At 35.3% G+C, this 17069-nt stretch overlaps 2 protein-coding genes across 2 annotated transcripts; one reads left to right on the forward strand and one right to left on the reverse strand.

Annotated features, from left to right (window-relative positions):
- Positions 1-5204: 5204 nt before the first annotated feature.
- LOC145600661 (beta-glucosidase 24-like) lies at positions 5205-11750 on the reverse strand. The gene is made up of 11 exons (XM_081656544.1): positions 11442-11750; positions 8710-8814; positions 7659-7734; positions 7330-7410; positions 7037-7124; positions 6607-6823; positions 6350-6465; positions 5959-6170; positions 5722-5859; positions 5488-5632; positions 5205-5388 (listed from the first exon to the last, which is right to left on the reverse strand). Exons 1-11 carry the CDS (start codon positions 11748-11750, stop codon positions 5205-5207), a joined length of 1671 nt encoding a protein of 556 aa, XP_081512670.1.
- Positions 11751-12596: 846 nt separating this feature from the next.
- Positions 12597-14198, forward strand: LOC145603131 (uncharacterized). The gene is made up of 2 exons (XM_081659264.1): positions 12597-13485; positions 13773-14198. Exons 1-2 carry the CDS (start codon positions 12624-12626, stop codon positions 13805-13807), a joined length of 897 nt encoding a protein of 298 aa, XP_081515390.1. The 5' UTR covers positions 12597-12623; the 3' UTR covers positions 13808-14198.
- Positions 14199-17069: the final 2871 nt, after the last annotated feature.

Raw genomic sequence — 17069 nt, forward strand, 5'->3', positions numbered from 1 at the left:
GCGAATTGGATACCAATGTTTGGGTTATGGCAAATTGGGTAATCTTACTTGTAACACCCTAGAAATTCATTTCCTTTAAAATACCTGCTTTACTCTTTAAAACTCGAATTAGGAAAATCTAAGACATTACTGCCACCGTGAAAACGACTAAGGCAACTATCAAAGACACACAGCGGAAGACAAATTTCAAAACCATTCAAAACAAGTCAACTTAAAAAGTCAACCAAACGAAAGTAAAGTCAAAACCAAAGTCAAACGAAGTCAAATAAAATCAACCTACAACTTGGAACCATTGTAGGCCCTTATTAAAAACCAAACCCAAATCCAAAACTTTGCGTTAGTCCTACACAATAATAATATCATAAATAATAAAAGCATTAAACATATCATAAACTATTAGAAACTAGCATGATTCGCTATTCACTCATGCCCCGTCATGAATATGCTTTAATCACCTGAAAAGCTTTTCTCTACTCATTTCCACCACTCTCCATTAAAAATGGGTTATCATAAGGCCAAGGTAAAGACAAGGTCATTAAACTCACAAAACACACAATCAGCAAAGCTGAGTACATAAGCGTATTTAAACCCACTAACATGCTTTCACCTATCAACACACACTTACCTCAATGCACCTGTATACAAGCACACAACATTCAACAAAACTTTTCAACTAGATACTAAATAATTTATTTAGCATTGATTACGCATAGAAAGAGTTTCCCAACCAACCTCCCCCAATAATTAGGGTTTCTAGCACGGGAGCTAACCGTGCTAGCATAAAAAAATAACCACTCGTAAGTGGCGGAATTCCTGCGCATAATAATAAATAAAAGGAATGTACAGCGTCCTGTACTCCAGTAGAAGTTATATATGGTTAAATATAAAACCCCAGAACTCCCCCCCATGTGTTCATACTCAAGGTATATACGTTCCAAGAGTTTTGGTGCGTAATCTCTTTCACTTTACGTTATTAACAGATTATTAGACTTGGTGATCACTCTCATTCACAATTACTCAATCAACAATAATTATTCAAAACAATCAAACATACCAATTTAATTCTTGAATAATTAGTGATCACGTAATATTTAATGTTGAACCATTTTTAAATCTACCTCAGTGTTGTCAAAGACACCTTAAACGCATAAAGCACCGCAAATCTTATCCCTTGGTGTTAAAAAAACCTCAAGTGCACTAAGGCACCAACATTCAATTTATTCCTCGTGTACATAGACACTTAAATAGCTATTTTCTCATGCTTAAAGCATCAATAAAAATTATATGAACCATAATAAAATCCTCTTTTAATATTCCAAACCAAATTAAACATGTAGTTTAATTGAACATGCATTCTAACATGCCATAAATAAAAGTGTGGTTTATACAAAACATGCCAAACAATAATTTCCAATCCATATCTCATCACAAATAAATCATGCTTCACAATTCAATCACCAACATCAACAATCTACAATTCCAAACATAAATCTTAGCATGATACTACTTGTAATTCAATTAATCAAACCTAGCATGCTACTATGTCACCCATAAATATGCTAAGTACGCGAACGTACCTTGAATATGATCTTAAAATCGCCACGACTAAGTGAAATCACTTAATTGGAATTTTCCTACAAACCAAAATCATAAGAAGGCATTAATATCTACTCCTCACAAATTCCCAGCAATATATACTCTTTTAAAACCACCAAAAATTAATTAAAAACATGCTGAAATTTTATTTTAAACCTCATACTTTAATTCCAAATAATGGGTAATTAAAATTCCTTTAACTTTTAGCATACTACCAAAAATTACAGCATTATATATTAGTGAAAACTTGTTGTATACTTTAGAACACTTAAATTAAAAGTTTGAATCACCCTAAACCATATTCTTTCAATTATCAACAATTTATGAATCTAGAGTTTCAAAATTGGGGCTTTTTAATTAGAATTAAAATCTGAAAATTAAATTACATATTAATCATAATAAAAAATCATAATATAAATCACAAAACCCATAATTAGAAATTAGATTCAAGACTAATTAAGAATTTAAAACAAAAATTAATTTTTTTTTGGGGAAACCGGCCAGCAGCAGCCACCACGGCACGGCTGGGCTGCTACCGCGGCTGCTGGCCGTGCACCGATGGCCTGTAGTGGTGGCCGGTGGTGTGATGGTCGTGGCCGGCCGTGCCAAAAAGGAAGGGGAAGCTAAGGGGAAAAAGAAAGAATGAAAAAGAAAAGAAAATAAAGGAGAAGGGAGAGAAACTTTACCTTGGGTTTTCTCCACTCTAGGCAAAGTTTGATTTGCCTCAAGTGTTGAATATTTATACCCTTTTTCTCTAGAAACCCTCCTTACCTAAACTTTCCTTCTTTACTCTTTCCTAATCCCTTTTCTAATAAAACTTTGTTAAAATAAAACTTTCCTAAAATAAACCCCAAATTTAATTAAATAAACTTTCCTTTTATAAAATATTCCAAACTTATTAAATCAAATAATTAAAATATCTTAATTAAAAACATTTCAAATTATTTAAATACTTCACAAAATACATATTTTAAATAAAATACGTATAAAAATACGGGGTATTACATTACCTGCCCGAGTTTACTTTTCCGGTGAGAAACTTGCTACAAGCAGTAATTTGCAAGCTTATGGAAATTTTTATTTGAAAGAAATTGCACTGCAATATGATGACATTTTTTCTTTTTGTTAAAAAATTATAATAACTCCCTTCCGAAAATATCTAACCACCACCACCCAACCCACTATCACCCAACCACCCACACCGCCTTCACTACCAGCAATGCATCCACACCCCCACGAAATTTCCACCTTCACAAAACCTTAGGCCACCACCCTTACAAATTTCCTACGCCCACGAACCCACCTCCATGAAACCCACGCCCATAGATCCGACCACCCTCACGAGAAACCCACAGATTCAACAACCCCCACGAAAGCCCTCAAAAATCCAACCACCCTCACGAACCAAGGCTACCACCCTCACAAAAACTAGGCTAACACCTTCGCGAAAACACCCTCATAATTCCAACCAGCCTCACAAAACCCATACCACCATCATCACGAAACCCATCCACGAAATCCTCCAAAAATTCGACGGAAACGACTACGAAAACCCCACAAATCTGACGAAATAAACCCACCTTGAATAAGTTTCTTCAAGGTTGAAGAGAAAGAAAGAAGAGCTAAAAGAGGTTAAAGAGGAGAGAGAAAATATGGGGAAAGAATACCGAAAGATGAATGAAGATGAATTTTGGATAATTAATTTAGTTTAAGATGGTTTCAAAAAATTTTGTTGAAGATTTTTTTTTTTTTTTTTAAAAAAAAAAAAAAAAAAAGTTATTAATGCTTGGTAACTTGTTATTAGAGGTTGAAATTCAGGCAAGGGCAAAGTTTGATACCCAGTTTGCAACATCCCAAATATGAGAACCCAAGTACCTACATTTTATATTAGGGTATGTTCTCTTCAGCTTATTTTCACTTTAGTTCAGTTCACTTCAGCTTCAATAAGTTCAGTTTAGTTAAGTTCAGTTCTTATCTTAATTTCCTTCTCTCTTAAAATATTCAGTTCAGTTCAGTTCAGCTCCAATAAGTTCAGTTCAGTTCAGTCAAGGCTCTTAATTAACTTGTTAAACTTGTACGTATACAATGCAGTTTATTGTCGTATATTCCATTTGTAGTTTTGTAAGTTGTCTATCCATCTTCAAGCTTTGAATAGTTTTCTACCCTTCTAAGCTTAGGGGGGGGGGGGATCGGAATACGGTATTGATGATTCCAAGGTCGGTGTTGAGTTCATCGTTACATAATCGTTGGTTACGTTGGTGGTCTAATTGTGTCATTGGTGATTGACTTGATTGGTGATTTGGGTAGTGGTGGATTTCCAAGTTTGGTGAAGGATTTCTTGGTTTAGTTGTTGTAATTTGAAAGTTGGGGTGCTAGAAATGGATCGGAAGGAGGCACATTCTTAGTACTTAAAAATGGAACTCAAGTACACTATAAGGTTTTGGAGATATCTTAGCTCAAATAGAGAATATGTTTGTTTAGACATTAGCTAGATATCAAATAGGTCAATGTAGTTTAGTTAGGATCCAATTACAGTTACTAGGATATGTACTTTATTCTGCCATAGATTTTAGATCTATGCATGATATTACATTATTACTACTTTGGGAATTAGGGACCATTTGGTTGGGGGTATTCATCAAAAGGAAAGGGAATTAACTACCCTTATTTTCTTTGCCATTGTTTGTTAGACCATTTTTCCTATTCCCTTTACCCTCTTCATTCCCCCAAATACTTCAAATTTGATTTCCCACGCACCCCCTAGGTATTTTCATTCCCATTACTTAGCCGCCACCACCGTACCACCATTGCCTACCCTCACCACCGGAAAAACCCGTCCACCACACTACTGCTCCTCCATCCCCCACCCTTTGCTGCACCTCCTCCACCCTTCACCGCCTCTCCCCTCCCCCCCTCCCCCATAGCTTCTCGTAAAACTTCCTCTAGAAACCCTAAAAATGAACTGCTCTCCTTAGAAGATGAATTGATTTTGGATTGTCCATCTACAAATGTCAAATAAATGATTTTCCTGTATGGAAAAGTTTGTTACAGAGTACTTTTTTAAGGCCAGGATAAGACTTTACAAATTTATTTTAAAACACTACTTATTATATGTTAAAAAAAATAATTCCATCTATATAAAAATAAAAACATTTCAAGCGGTAGAATAACACTGTACAATACAAAAGTATACGCATATATTTGTATAAAAAATCACAAGTCTAACAATAATGGAAATATGTAACTAGGTAGAAATGAAAGCACACATGAATGTAAAGGTAGATGAAAATGAATAAAGTTGTAGTAAGAGCACTGTATCCTTTGCTACTTAGATGAGTATCTTAGACTCCCATAGTCCCATGTACATAAGGAAAGCCAAAAGGATCGGATTAATTAACAATAAACCTTAAAAGGAAATAAATACGATCTAAACAATTGAGATCAGTTTAGAACAAAACATTTGCAACATTATCACCAAATAGCTTTCTAAACAATTGAATTCAGTAAATAATTTATGCAGCGTAAAAGAATATATGATCCAGACGATTAAGATCATTCCAGCACAAGGCAACTGCAAATAACAACACCAAGATAGCTCTAGATCAGAGTTAGTTCTTCTTGGGAGGTGTCGCGAGGAAATTAGTAAACCATTTTGCAGACTTCTTCGGGTATCTTTTGAGGTTGTCATAGTAATCTGTGTAGTTGAGACCAAAGCGAACATCATACCCTGCTCCCACTTCCATATTGTCCATAAGTGACCATACAAAGTATCCTCCCACATTTGCCCCTTGCCTGCACTCGAACATATAAGTAATCTTTAGTTATTGCTTTCGAATTTTGTTTGCATTTGTATGTGACAAAAAACAATAGAAGAGAAAGTGTAGTTCTCACCTTCTAGCCTCACGAATTGCAGTAAGGTGATCTTCGACATGTGAGACTCTCTTGTCATCGAAAAACGCAGCTTTCAACTCTGTAACATTTCCTTGCTTGATTAAATCCATAACAGAACCTGTGATCGTAGGCTTTGCAGGAATACCTGTAAGTGATATATAAATTAAATAGGTTAACATACATGAATTTATTCATAAGAGTGGGTATTATTGTACTTATGGCAGCTAAACTCACCATTTTCAGTTACATAAAGTTCAGGCTTATCATATTTTTGTGTGATGTAAAGAAGCAAATTCCTTAGACCGGCAGGATTTACATAGATATCGGCTTGTCCTTCCGCTTGTTCTCCAATTATAGTTCCATTAGCATTCACTACATTAACAGTACATGATAATGAATTTAATAAAATACAAGAAACTTTTGATGTTCGTTCAAAGAGATAAGAGGAAGACATAGCAAAAGGTGAATGACCTAATTCTTCGTTGTACTCGACAATGATCTTCCCTTTTTGTGGATCTACCGTAGTGATTTGCTTGGCAAACCTCGCTGTGTAATAATTGACACCAATGAAATCACATGAGTTCTTCACCATCTTCCTCTGTTCCCTGGTAAATTTAGGGAGTTCTCTTACAGAATCTTTCATAGAATCTGGATAATCGCCGTTAACAAATGGGTCCATGTACCTTAATCCATTATTAAAGAGAAATATTAGACTCCTCCTATCACAGGAGGGGTGGGATGGGGTGAAGATCGAAACCAGGTCACTCCTAGGAGAGATGGAGAGATAAACCATCTCTCCAGTCTCCACTCCTTGATTCTCTTATACTAATATTTACGTTAGGGTGTTTTATATGCAACTTACCAACCCAACATGAAGTCCAAATGCATTTGAGCAGCAAAAACATCCGTAGGATTTGTTGACTGAGGCTCATACCATTTACATGGTAGTGAAATTCCAATTTTGCCTTTTTGCTTTTGCTACTCAAACATAGAAAGTTAAACAAAATTAGAGATATATATATATATACAATAATATATATCATATCATATATTATCATATATTATTTGAAGGAAGGAAAGGCATGACATATGAAGAAGCAAAGTAAAAATTATAAGTACCTGGTACTTGTCATGGTAGATTTGAGCAGCTGCAGCATGAGCTAAGATAATATTGTGAGTGGCGACGAATGGGCCAAGATCACTCTTACCATCATTAGGCAACCCCATTTTGTACCCAAATGACCCAAACACATATGGTTCATTAATTGTTGACCAAAACTTTACTCGATCACCAAAATTAGCAAAGCATATATCAGCATACTTCTTGAAGTCCTCTCTGTTTATATGATATGACATAACATGTTAGTCGTGGTAAATAAGATGGGTGGATTTAAAAGAAAGGATTACTATCTTAACTTTGAATCAATTGTCACGATGTTAGTATAATTTAAACATGTGGCTTGACAACTAAATCCAAGCGAAGATAGTTATGTGGCAATCATGCTATCAACATATGTTTAATTTGATCAATATTGAAATGAGAACTTACACGATCTGAGTGTTCATAAAGCCATGATACTTGTCCTGAAGAGCAACAGGAAGATCGAAGTGGAATAATGTAACGACAGGCTCGATTCCTATGAATGTTAAAAATAATTTGTAAAGTTAGATACCCTATATATTGTAATGAGTATTGATATAAGTTCGTAACATTAGGTGTATTACCAAAGAGATTGGTCAATACATCTTTTTTATTTGAATAAACTGGTCTAGATATCTATGTTAAATGAATCAATCAATAGAAAATAATTTATATAAATAAATACATAGAGGTTATGATACCTTCTGCTATCAAAGCATCAATGAATTTGTTGTAGAAATCAATTCCCTCTTGGTTGATTGGACCATCTTCTTCAGAACCCTCTGAATATAATTAAACATAACTTATGATTATATTTAATTAATAGGTATTTTACATTTCAAATAATTATGGTTGTACATTATTAATTACTGGCTCTTCGTATAGCAACGAATAGCTTGATTCGTCACAACATTTTCTTAAACTAAATGTGCAACTCTATACGGGGTATGTATCTAGCTAGAGATTGTTTAACCTTCAAAAAAAAGTTACCAACAAAATAATTAAATAAATAGGTGAGAAGGAAAAGTACTAGGGAGAATCCTGGGCCAAGCGATGGAAAAACGATAAGAATTCATTCCCATTGCTTTTAATAGCTTTACATCTTCCTGCAATGTACAAATACAAATGTAATAAGGCAAGATGCAAGCAAGATACACATAAGTGTTACTTAACATTTATACTAAGGGAGCTAATGCGCGCGATGCGTGTGTCATAGCTAGTCATATCTAGAAGCTCTTTTAGTTTGACCTCTAAATCACAAATTTAGTTAAATTAACAATAAGTAAAAATAGGTTTTAAAAAAAACAATAAGAGAAAATATGTAAACAACCATGTTTAGGTGGTATGAATGTCCAAGACAACTAATATTAATAAAAGCATAAAAATACATAAATATTTTAGAGGGTATAACTGTTCAAACACTATTCATTAAAAATAACATGTACATACTAATGAGATTATTATGTATATAAATACACATTTTGAAGGTACATTTGGCATTATAGTATTCATTAGAGTAAGAGAACTATCCGGTGTTGAGAAAATAATGAATTGTGGACTTTACAAAGTTAATTTATGTAAAACAAATTTCTATGTCCGCTAGACCTTTTTTTTTTTTTTTTTTTTTTTGGTGTTTAGAGAGCCAGAAGGGCGGAGGTGAGAATCGATCCCAATACACATACATATACACATACACATACACATATACATATATATATAGTAAAATTATGTTGTTAATTAATTGGATATTTATATTAATTGTAATATGTGGTGTGTTATTTAGTTCAATTGTTATTACTATTACTATTACTATTACTATTATTATTTATTTATTTATTTATTTATTTATTTTTATTTTTTTTGAAATGTGAACATGATTCTTGTACTAAGCTCTTGATTACCAAGTACTCGTACATAAATTAGAATTACCATTGTAAACAAATAAAGCCGCACGACCACATATACGTAGTAAAACTATTCCAAAAAAATAAAATAAAATTTTTTAAAAAATTACCAAATACATATGGTGTAAAACTATTCCAAAAAAATAAAATAAAATAAAAATATTTAAAAAAAATTACCAAATACATATGGTAAGAATCCACTGCTTTCCTTCCTTGGTCTGCTTGAATCATAAAGTCCCACGTGCTTTTTCCTCTTCCACCTTCAGTGCCTGATCCCTCCGTCTATTACGAAAAAAAAAAATATATATATATATATATATATATATATATATAACATTTTAGATAATAATCTTGTTTTTTTTTAAAAAAAAAAAAACATAAATTAAAATTTATCGAGCGTTTTGTATATGACTGGCCACATCATATGTGCACTTGCAAAAGAATAAATTAACATATATAACACAGAGTGAGTAATCTCTGTAACACTGGTCGAATAACCCATAAAAGTGAAAACACTAGGCACTAGCTGAGAAATTCCTATTACACTAACAAATCAATAATAATAACATAATTCTAAAACAGACACCAGGAATGACACGTGTCACTTCCTGGTGCTGTTTTTTCCCTCCAAAACTCCCCCCCTCACTTTTTAGCAAAAATATTTTATTTTTTTTTTGGAAATTTGTATAATCAACTGTAATAATATTATTCCTAATTTAATCTTATATATCATCTTCATAATAATTGTATTCCTTTTTATTTCGTGCTCTATTATTTACTTAAAATAGTTACACAATATTTTGAGACCTTTTAATTAAGGGAGAATAAGCTATAAATTAGAAGGTTGAAATATGGTGACGAGTATAAAATAACGAAACCAAAAATACAATATTATTATTTAAATTACCATTATATATATAGTTGTAGAATTGTGGGTTCAATAGGGGAAAAAATATTTATATTTATGGTGTTGATTTGAAATCTTATGAACCAATATAATGAGTTAGTTTTAAAAAATCTATTAACTTTTACTAAACAGGCTAAGCCTACATCGATCATTTTTGGACATATGTCAAACTATGATTAAAAAATTTCCAACCAATATAATATTTGATGTTAGGTTTATGTTTTTTTTTTTAAGAAAATTATTCTAGCTATTTAATTAGCTTATTTTTTAGAAGTACAGTATATAGATTTTTTTTTTAACCAAATAAATTTATTAATAAAAAAATACGACATCTGTATTGTATTTTTTTATTGGGAATAACATGCATTATTAATGCAATACAATGTAATGCTTTTAAATATTTTCAACACAGCTAATCAACAATAATTTTTGCATTGCATTTGTTTATTCCACATGAGTTGCATTTTTTTTTTCTTCTATATTGTGTAGTTTTATTGGGAATAACATGCATTATTAATGTAAATATAATGTATTTTTTTCTCAATTGTCGTAGCTTTAATAATTTTTGCCTTAAAATTTCATTTTTCTTATATGCATTGCATTTGTTTATTCCATATGAGTTGAACCATTTTTATATTATGTCACACATATATTATGTAAAAAAAAATATATATTACTGCCTGCGTCCACGCACGGGCACTGAATCTAGTTAACCCATGTAACACTGTCACACTGATTGAGTAACTAACGAAGTAATGCTCATGATGGCTGGCTACATGATGTACGGTCAACAACTCAACAACATATAAAAGTTTGAGAATTTTTTAATGTATCCGTCATTTCAACATAAAAAAGAAAAAAAAAAGTCAAAGATTGCTAGAAGCTAACAGGAAACAACTTGTTCAAAAAGTACATGTTTCGTTAATTTTAGAAAATAATAATATATTGTAACGTAATTAAATGAAATTTTAAGGATTTAAACAATACTAGTCTCTTTACAATGTTGAAAATATCAAGTGATTTATCCCTTTCATAACCATAGCTACAACTTTTTTTTTTTTTTGAAACAATAATTGTTGACAACTTTAATTAGGGAAAATATGTAAATAAATTATTTTTAGAGGTATAAATATCATCACATTATTCTTAAAAGTTTTGTAAAAGAGACAATTAATTTCAATAAATAAGTATATATATTTCAAAGGATATAATTGTCTAAATAATATTCTTTAGAGTCATATGCCTCAAACTTTTATACGGAGTAATAAATAAAATAAAGTGCAGTAGGAATAGGGATACCTATTTATGAAGTGAAGCTATATTTTGACCGTCTACCACTATTCATAATTTTGCCATTTTTTGCTACTACTAAAATTGATTATCGCACATATTTTAAGAAAGCAACTAGCGTGTGACCCTGGCTATGCACCGAGTTTGACTTTGAATATTAATAATTATTATTTGGGCTATAAATAATAAACTACTATTAAAAAAACCAATAATAATAACCAATGAAACTAAATAAGTTCTCAAATTGATGTTTTATATGAAGTATTTAGTATAGGTTATAATTGAATAAAAACATAATTAAAAGATAGTAAAGACAATAAGAAATTTATTTCATTTCTAATTAGTTTTGTGTTCAAACTTTAGGATAAACATTTTTATTGTCATTGGCACATGTTTATACATAGTAGAATGGATGATGTGGCATATTATTACTAGGATTTTGTGACAAATTTTTAATACATATGAAGGGTGCCATATGGCATATATTATGTATAAGAAACACTTTTTAATACTCCGTATATAAATAATAATAAATTAATTAATTATAAATAAATAAAATAAAATAGATTAACAAAGGTAAATGATTAAGCTAATGATTTTATTATATATACATTAAGTTTTGCAAAAAATAATACAGTATTCCTATGATGCTGAGGCAGTTAAATGAGGTCTTGAGAGAGAGAGAGAAAAAAAAAATAAAAAAATAAAAAACCTGAATAGCGGAAGTGGAGGCGCCAAATTTGAAGCAAGGAGGAAAGTCAGATCGTTTCAAGTCTTTAGGTGGATCGATGGACGCCGGTTCGAAACCATCAACCAAGACAACCTTCATTGGTTCCACCTTCTTACTAATCACAGTGAGAGAAGAAGGTGAGGCCACCCTATATTGTGACCCTCTATTAGCAAGCACATTTATTTGATTAGTGTAAAACTTGTTAGCCCCTAATAATGTAGGAAACTTAGTATTCCTTTGGTAATTGCATGGTGCAGCACACATTGATGCTACTGAATAAGAAAGGGCCATTTTGTTTAGTGTATGCTTTTGTGTGTTTAGGAGATTGAGAAAGGTTTCTATTTATAGCCAAATTTGGTCAACTAAAATAATAGTATGAGTTGTTATTGGAAAATGATTTAATTGCAATCACGTGTTTTCATGTTCATTTGGTTAATACACTATTACAATACATATTTAATTATTTATTAATTATTTATCTTAGCTAGATTAGTGGGTCGATCATGTATTTTCTTGACTTCTTTATGATGCAAATTGCTCCATATAATTGTTTCCTTTTACCTAATTCAATACGAGTATTAAATAATTTTACCGGAGAAATGGTTGTCATAAACTTAATTGTATTGAACCTGTTATCTTAGGGAAAGCGATTGAGGAAAATAGGGAAAATACTTCTTTTATTCGTTTTTGTTCTACTTGCTTAGTTGCTTCACTTGCTTGTATATTGTACTTCATGATTTATTGATTTTTAATTGTTGAGCCCGTATATAATTTATTGTATTTAGTTATGGGCTTAGTTTAAGGCCCTTGCTTAGGTTGTGTATATATACCACATTAACAATCAATACAAACACGAGAATACACATTCTTGACATGGTATCAGGCCTAACCTAAAATTAAAACCCTTGCTTTCTTTCTTCTCTTGCTCACGCATCAACCATGGAAGACGGGAAGCTTGATCCTTCATCTCCTTTCTATCTCGGTGCTGGAGATCAACCGGGAAACCTCATCACTCACGTGATTTTGAAAGGCGACAACTACTTGGCTTGGTCGAGGGCAATCACGTTGTCTCTCCGATCTTGTCGAAAATTTGGATTCGTTGATGGTACAATCACGAAACCCCCAGAAAAGAAGAAGCTCTTGGACTGGGAGACGGTTAATTCAATGATCGTCTCGTGGATTTTGAGGTCTATGGAACCTAAATTAGCGGCATCACTGCCTTATTTTGAAGAAGCAAAACTCTTGTGGACTTACTTGGAGCAACGGTTTTGTGTTTCTAATGGACCAAGGTTGCAACAACTACGGTCGAAAATTACTGATTGTCGACAAACTGGTAGTATGTCGGTTGAGGACTATTACACTACTTTGATGTGCTTGTTTGATGATCTCACGAGACTCAAACCCTTACATGGCTGTGAATGTGGGCTTTGTACTTGCAATGTTGCGGGCAAATTCGCAAAAGACAGGGAGGAGGAAGTGCTGCATCAATTTCTAATTGGCTTGGATGACTCGAAGTATGCGGCTGTGCGAACCAATTTGTTATCGCAGCAGCCACCCATTGACTTGACTCGTGCTTATCAAGCACTGCTTCAAGAAGAAGAATCACGGGGCATAGCTCAAGGCAGAGCACAAACCGAGGCAGCAAGAGATGCTCATGCTTTTGCTGTCTCTGCTGGGCGTTCGAAGGGACCCGATCGTCGAGATAAATCCAAGCTATTTTGCTCGCATTGCAAGAAAACAGGGCACGATGTGGAGGGCTGCTTTGTTCTTCATGGGTATCCTGACTGGTGGCATGAACTCAAGCGTGGGAAGGGGTCTGCTCGTTCTTCTTCCACACCTCCTGCTGCTACTTCTTCTAACACGGCTTCCGGGAAGGGGTCTGCTCGTGCCAATGCTGTGACAGGGGTTGTTGCTTCGACAGGGGCAGCCTCTGGCAGTGGGGATAATCTTTCCCTACAAGATCTCAAACCCGAGGACATTCGGGTTTTACTTAATATGGCTTCTCTTCAACAAGACCGTATGCAAGGTGAGTGTTTGTCTTCTTGGATTATTGATACGGGGGCATCGCATCATGTTACCGGAAATGAACATTGCTTGGTGGATGTTCATTTGATTTCTCCTTCACCTGTGGGACTTCCGAATGGGGAACAAGCTATGGCCTTGAAGGAGGGTCGAGTTCTTTTGGCAGACACTATAACATTGGAGCATGTCTTATTTGTTCCCAATTTACAATGCAATTTAATATCGGTGTCTAAATTGATTGATCAATCAAATTGTTTTGTACGATTCACTGATTCTTTGTGTGCTATACAGGACCAACGTTCGGGGAGCCTGATTGGAGCCGGTGAACGGAGGGACGGACTCTACTTTTTTCGGCGTATTCCTACAGTATGTGCGGTTCAAGCTCCTGCGGTGTCAGAATTTGAGTTGTGGCATAGAAGACTTGGGCATCCGTCGGATAGAGTGGTTAAGTTGCTTCCACCTCTTAGTAGTAGTTCTGCAAATAAATTTTTGACTAAAGCTTGTGGTGTGTGTCCTCAAGCCAAACAACATAGGGATAGTTTTCCAAATAGTGATAGCAAAGCTACTCGTATCTTTGAATTAATTCATTGTGATTTATGGGGACCGTATAAAACTCCCTCTACTTGTGGTGCACATTATTTTTTGACTTTGGTTGATGATTATTCTAGAGGTGTTTGGGTTTATTTATTAAATAATAAAACCGAGGTTTATTCCGCATTTTGTTCTTTCTTTGCTATGATTGATCGTCAATTTGGTGTGTCTGTGAAATTGGTGAGAAGTGACAATGGCACTGAGTTCAATTGTATGGTTCCGTACTTTACGGAACATGGCATTTTATTTCAAACATCTTGTGTTGGGACACCCCAACAAAATGGACGTGTTGAACGCAAACATCAACATATTTTGAATGTGGGACGTGCATTAATGTTTCAAGGGAATTTGCCTATTGGTTTTTGGGGGGAGTGCATTCTTGGGGCGGTTTATTTGATTAATCGTACTCCTTCTCGTTTGCTACAAAACAAAACACCATATGAGATTCTATTTGACAAAGAACCTAGTTTTGATGAGTTACGTGTTTTTGGCTCCCTTTGCTTTGCACATAATCAAAAATCCAAGGGGGATAAGTTTGCTCCTAGAAGTCGGCGGTGTGTGTTTTTAGGATATCCTCATGGTAAGAAGGGTTGGAAATTATACGACCTTGAAACGGGTGAGATTTTTGTGTCACGTGATGTGAAGTTCTTTGAGAACGAATTTCCTTTCGCTTGTGACAAAACCTTGAATGCTGGCTCCGAAACTAATTTTGTCAAAGAAAATTCGAATGCGGATGGTGTGGGAGTCGATCTTGATTTTTTGGATGACTTGGAAGCGGTTTTAGAGGTGAGTGAAGTAAGCCGTGACAGAGAATATCAGACCACTGCCGAGGTCAGGACAGGGACTGCTGCTGCTAGCAGTACAGTCCACAACCCACCTGTGGCAGGTGGCACTGGCAGCAGCCAGGCTGTGGCTGGCTCTGCTGGTCTGGACAGCAACGCTGCTGCTGGCAGCAGTCTTGGGCAGCATCCAGACGCTGCTAGCAGCAGCCTTCAGCACCAAGCAGAAGCTGCTGGCCGTGGCAGCAGTCTTGAGCAGCAGACAGCAGCTGCTGGCCACGGCAGCAGCTTTGTGCAGCAAGCAGAAGCTGCTGGCAGCGGCCTTGGGCAGGGGGCAGGGGCTGCTAGCAGCGGGGGTGGCTCTTCTTCACTTGACATTGATCGTGGGGGTCGTGTGCGACGTCCACCGGGTTGGCATAAAGATTATGTGGCACATACTGTACAAGCAACGAGTACTCCTAGTTCACCTACTCCAAGCTCCTCAGGTACTCCTTATCCTATAGCACACTATGTGAATTGTGATCATTTTTCCGCACGACATCGTATATTTCTTGCAGCTGTACTTGCAGGCACTGAACCCCGTAATTTCAAAGAGGCTATGAAAGATGCAGGGTGGAGAGAGGCAATGCAAAAAGAAATTGCAGCATTGGAAGACAATCAGACTTGGGTAATGGAACCGTTACCTCCAGGGAAAAAGGCCTTAGGGTGCAGATGGGTTTATAAAATCAAGTATCATTCTGATGGCACTGTTGAACGATTAAAAGCTCGTCTGGTCATATTTGGTAATCATCAGGTTGAAGGCATTGACTATAATGAGACGTTCGCTCCCGTGGCTAAAATGGTCACAGTTCGGACTTTCTTAGCTGTAGCTGCTGCGAAGAATTGGGAATTGCATCAAATGGATGTCCACAATGCATTTCTCCACGGTGACCTTGATGAGGAGGTATACATGAAGCCACCTCCCGGGTTCCATGGTAGCAAACCAGGAATGGTATTTCGTCTTCAAAAGTCGCTCTATGGTCTTCGACAGGCACCCCGTTGTTGGTTTGCCAAACTAGCCGGATCACTCACAAGGTATGGCTTCAAACAGTCGTACTCTGATTATTCTCTATTTACTCTGAATCAAGGGAATGTCCATCTTAGTGTTCTGGTGTATGTCGATGATTTATTGATTTCTGGCAACTCTACTTCTGCGATTTCTGCTTTTAAGGCATATCTGAGTGATTGTTTTCATATGAAAGATTTGGGGGTGTTGAAATATTTTCTGGGTATTGAGGTTGCTCGTAGTCCGGAAGGCATATTTTTGTGCCAACGGAAATATACTCTTGATATTATTACAGAGTCTGGTTTATTAGGGGCACGTCCGGCGGGTACTCCGATTGAGCAAAATCATACTCTGGCAAAATCAGAGGCACCTTTTATTGATGACCCCGAGATGTATCGGCGTCTTGTTGGACGTTTGATCTATTTGTCTTTCACTAGACCTGATTTAGCATACACAGTTCATATTCTGTCCCAATTTATGCACCAGCCCCGTCGTGATCATTGGGAGGCCGCTCTTCGAACGGTACGCTACTTGAAGGGTAGTCCTGGTCAGGGAATTTTATTGCGCACAGATTGTGATTTACAGTTGACAGGTTGGTGTGACTAGGGGTGAGCAAAAATTCTGGGTACCCGGAATTGGAATTGGAACCGGTTAGGAACTGGCGGGTCCGGAACTGAAATTGGACCCGGTGGTTCCAATTCCGGGTAGTAAATTAAGGACCCGGTTATAACCAATTCCAATTCCAATTCTCAACTTTTTGGAACCGGAACCGGTTGGGTACCCGGTTACCCAATATATTATAAACTAAATAAATTTTAAATAATTAAAATATGTTGAATGCATATAATTTGTAAAATAAAAAAGTATTGTTAATACCTAACATAAATACAAATAGCTTAATGCATCATAAATATAAGTATTAAACGCTAAAAATGAACCTAATTAAAATAAGAATTGTAATTTGTATTATATTTTAACAATTACATACATAAGTGGGTACCTGGAACCGGAACCGGTACCCGGTGGTTCCAATTCCAATTCCTAAACTTTAGGACCCGGTTAAACCAATTCCAATTCCGGTTCCGAATTTTAGGACCCGGTTCCAACCAATTCCAAGTCCGGGTCCTAAAATTTTGACCGGGTACCCGGTTTGCTCACCCCTAGGTGTGACGC

The sequence above is a fragment of the Chenopodium album genome, chromosome 21, assembly GCF_948465745.1.
Source record: "Chenopodium album chromosome 21, dcCheAlbu1.1, whole genome shotgun sequence".
NCBI lineage: Eukaryota > Viridiplantae > Streptophyta > Magnoliopsida > Caryophyllales > Amaranthaceae > Chenopodium > Chenopodium album.

Coding starts and splice junctions, on each gene's coding strand:
- LOC145600661 (XM_081656544.1), bottom strand. CDS start 11,750: ATGGCCCTTTCTTATTCAGTAGCATCAATGTGTGCTGCACCATGCAAT. Junction 6,466..6,606: donor TCTACCATGACAAGTACCAG/GTACTTATAATT, acceptor ATGTTTGAGTAG/CAAAAGCAAAAAGGCAAAAT. Junction 5,633..5,721: donor ACTTTATGTAACTGAAAATG/GTGAGTTTAGCT, acceptor TATCACTTACAG/GTATTCCTGCAAAGCCTACG.
- LOC145603131 (XM_081659264.1), top strand. CDS start 12,624: ATGATCGTCTCGTGGATTTTGAGGTCTATGGAACCTAAATTAGCGGCA. Junction 13,486..13,772: donor TCAACAAGACCGTATGCAAG/GTGAGTGTTTGT, acceptor TGTGCTATACAG/GACCAACGTTCGGGGAGCCT.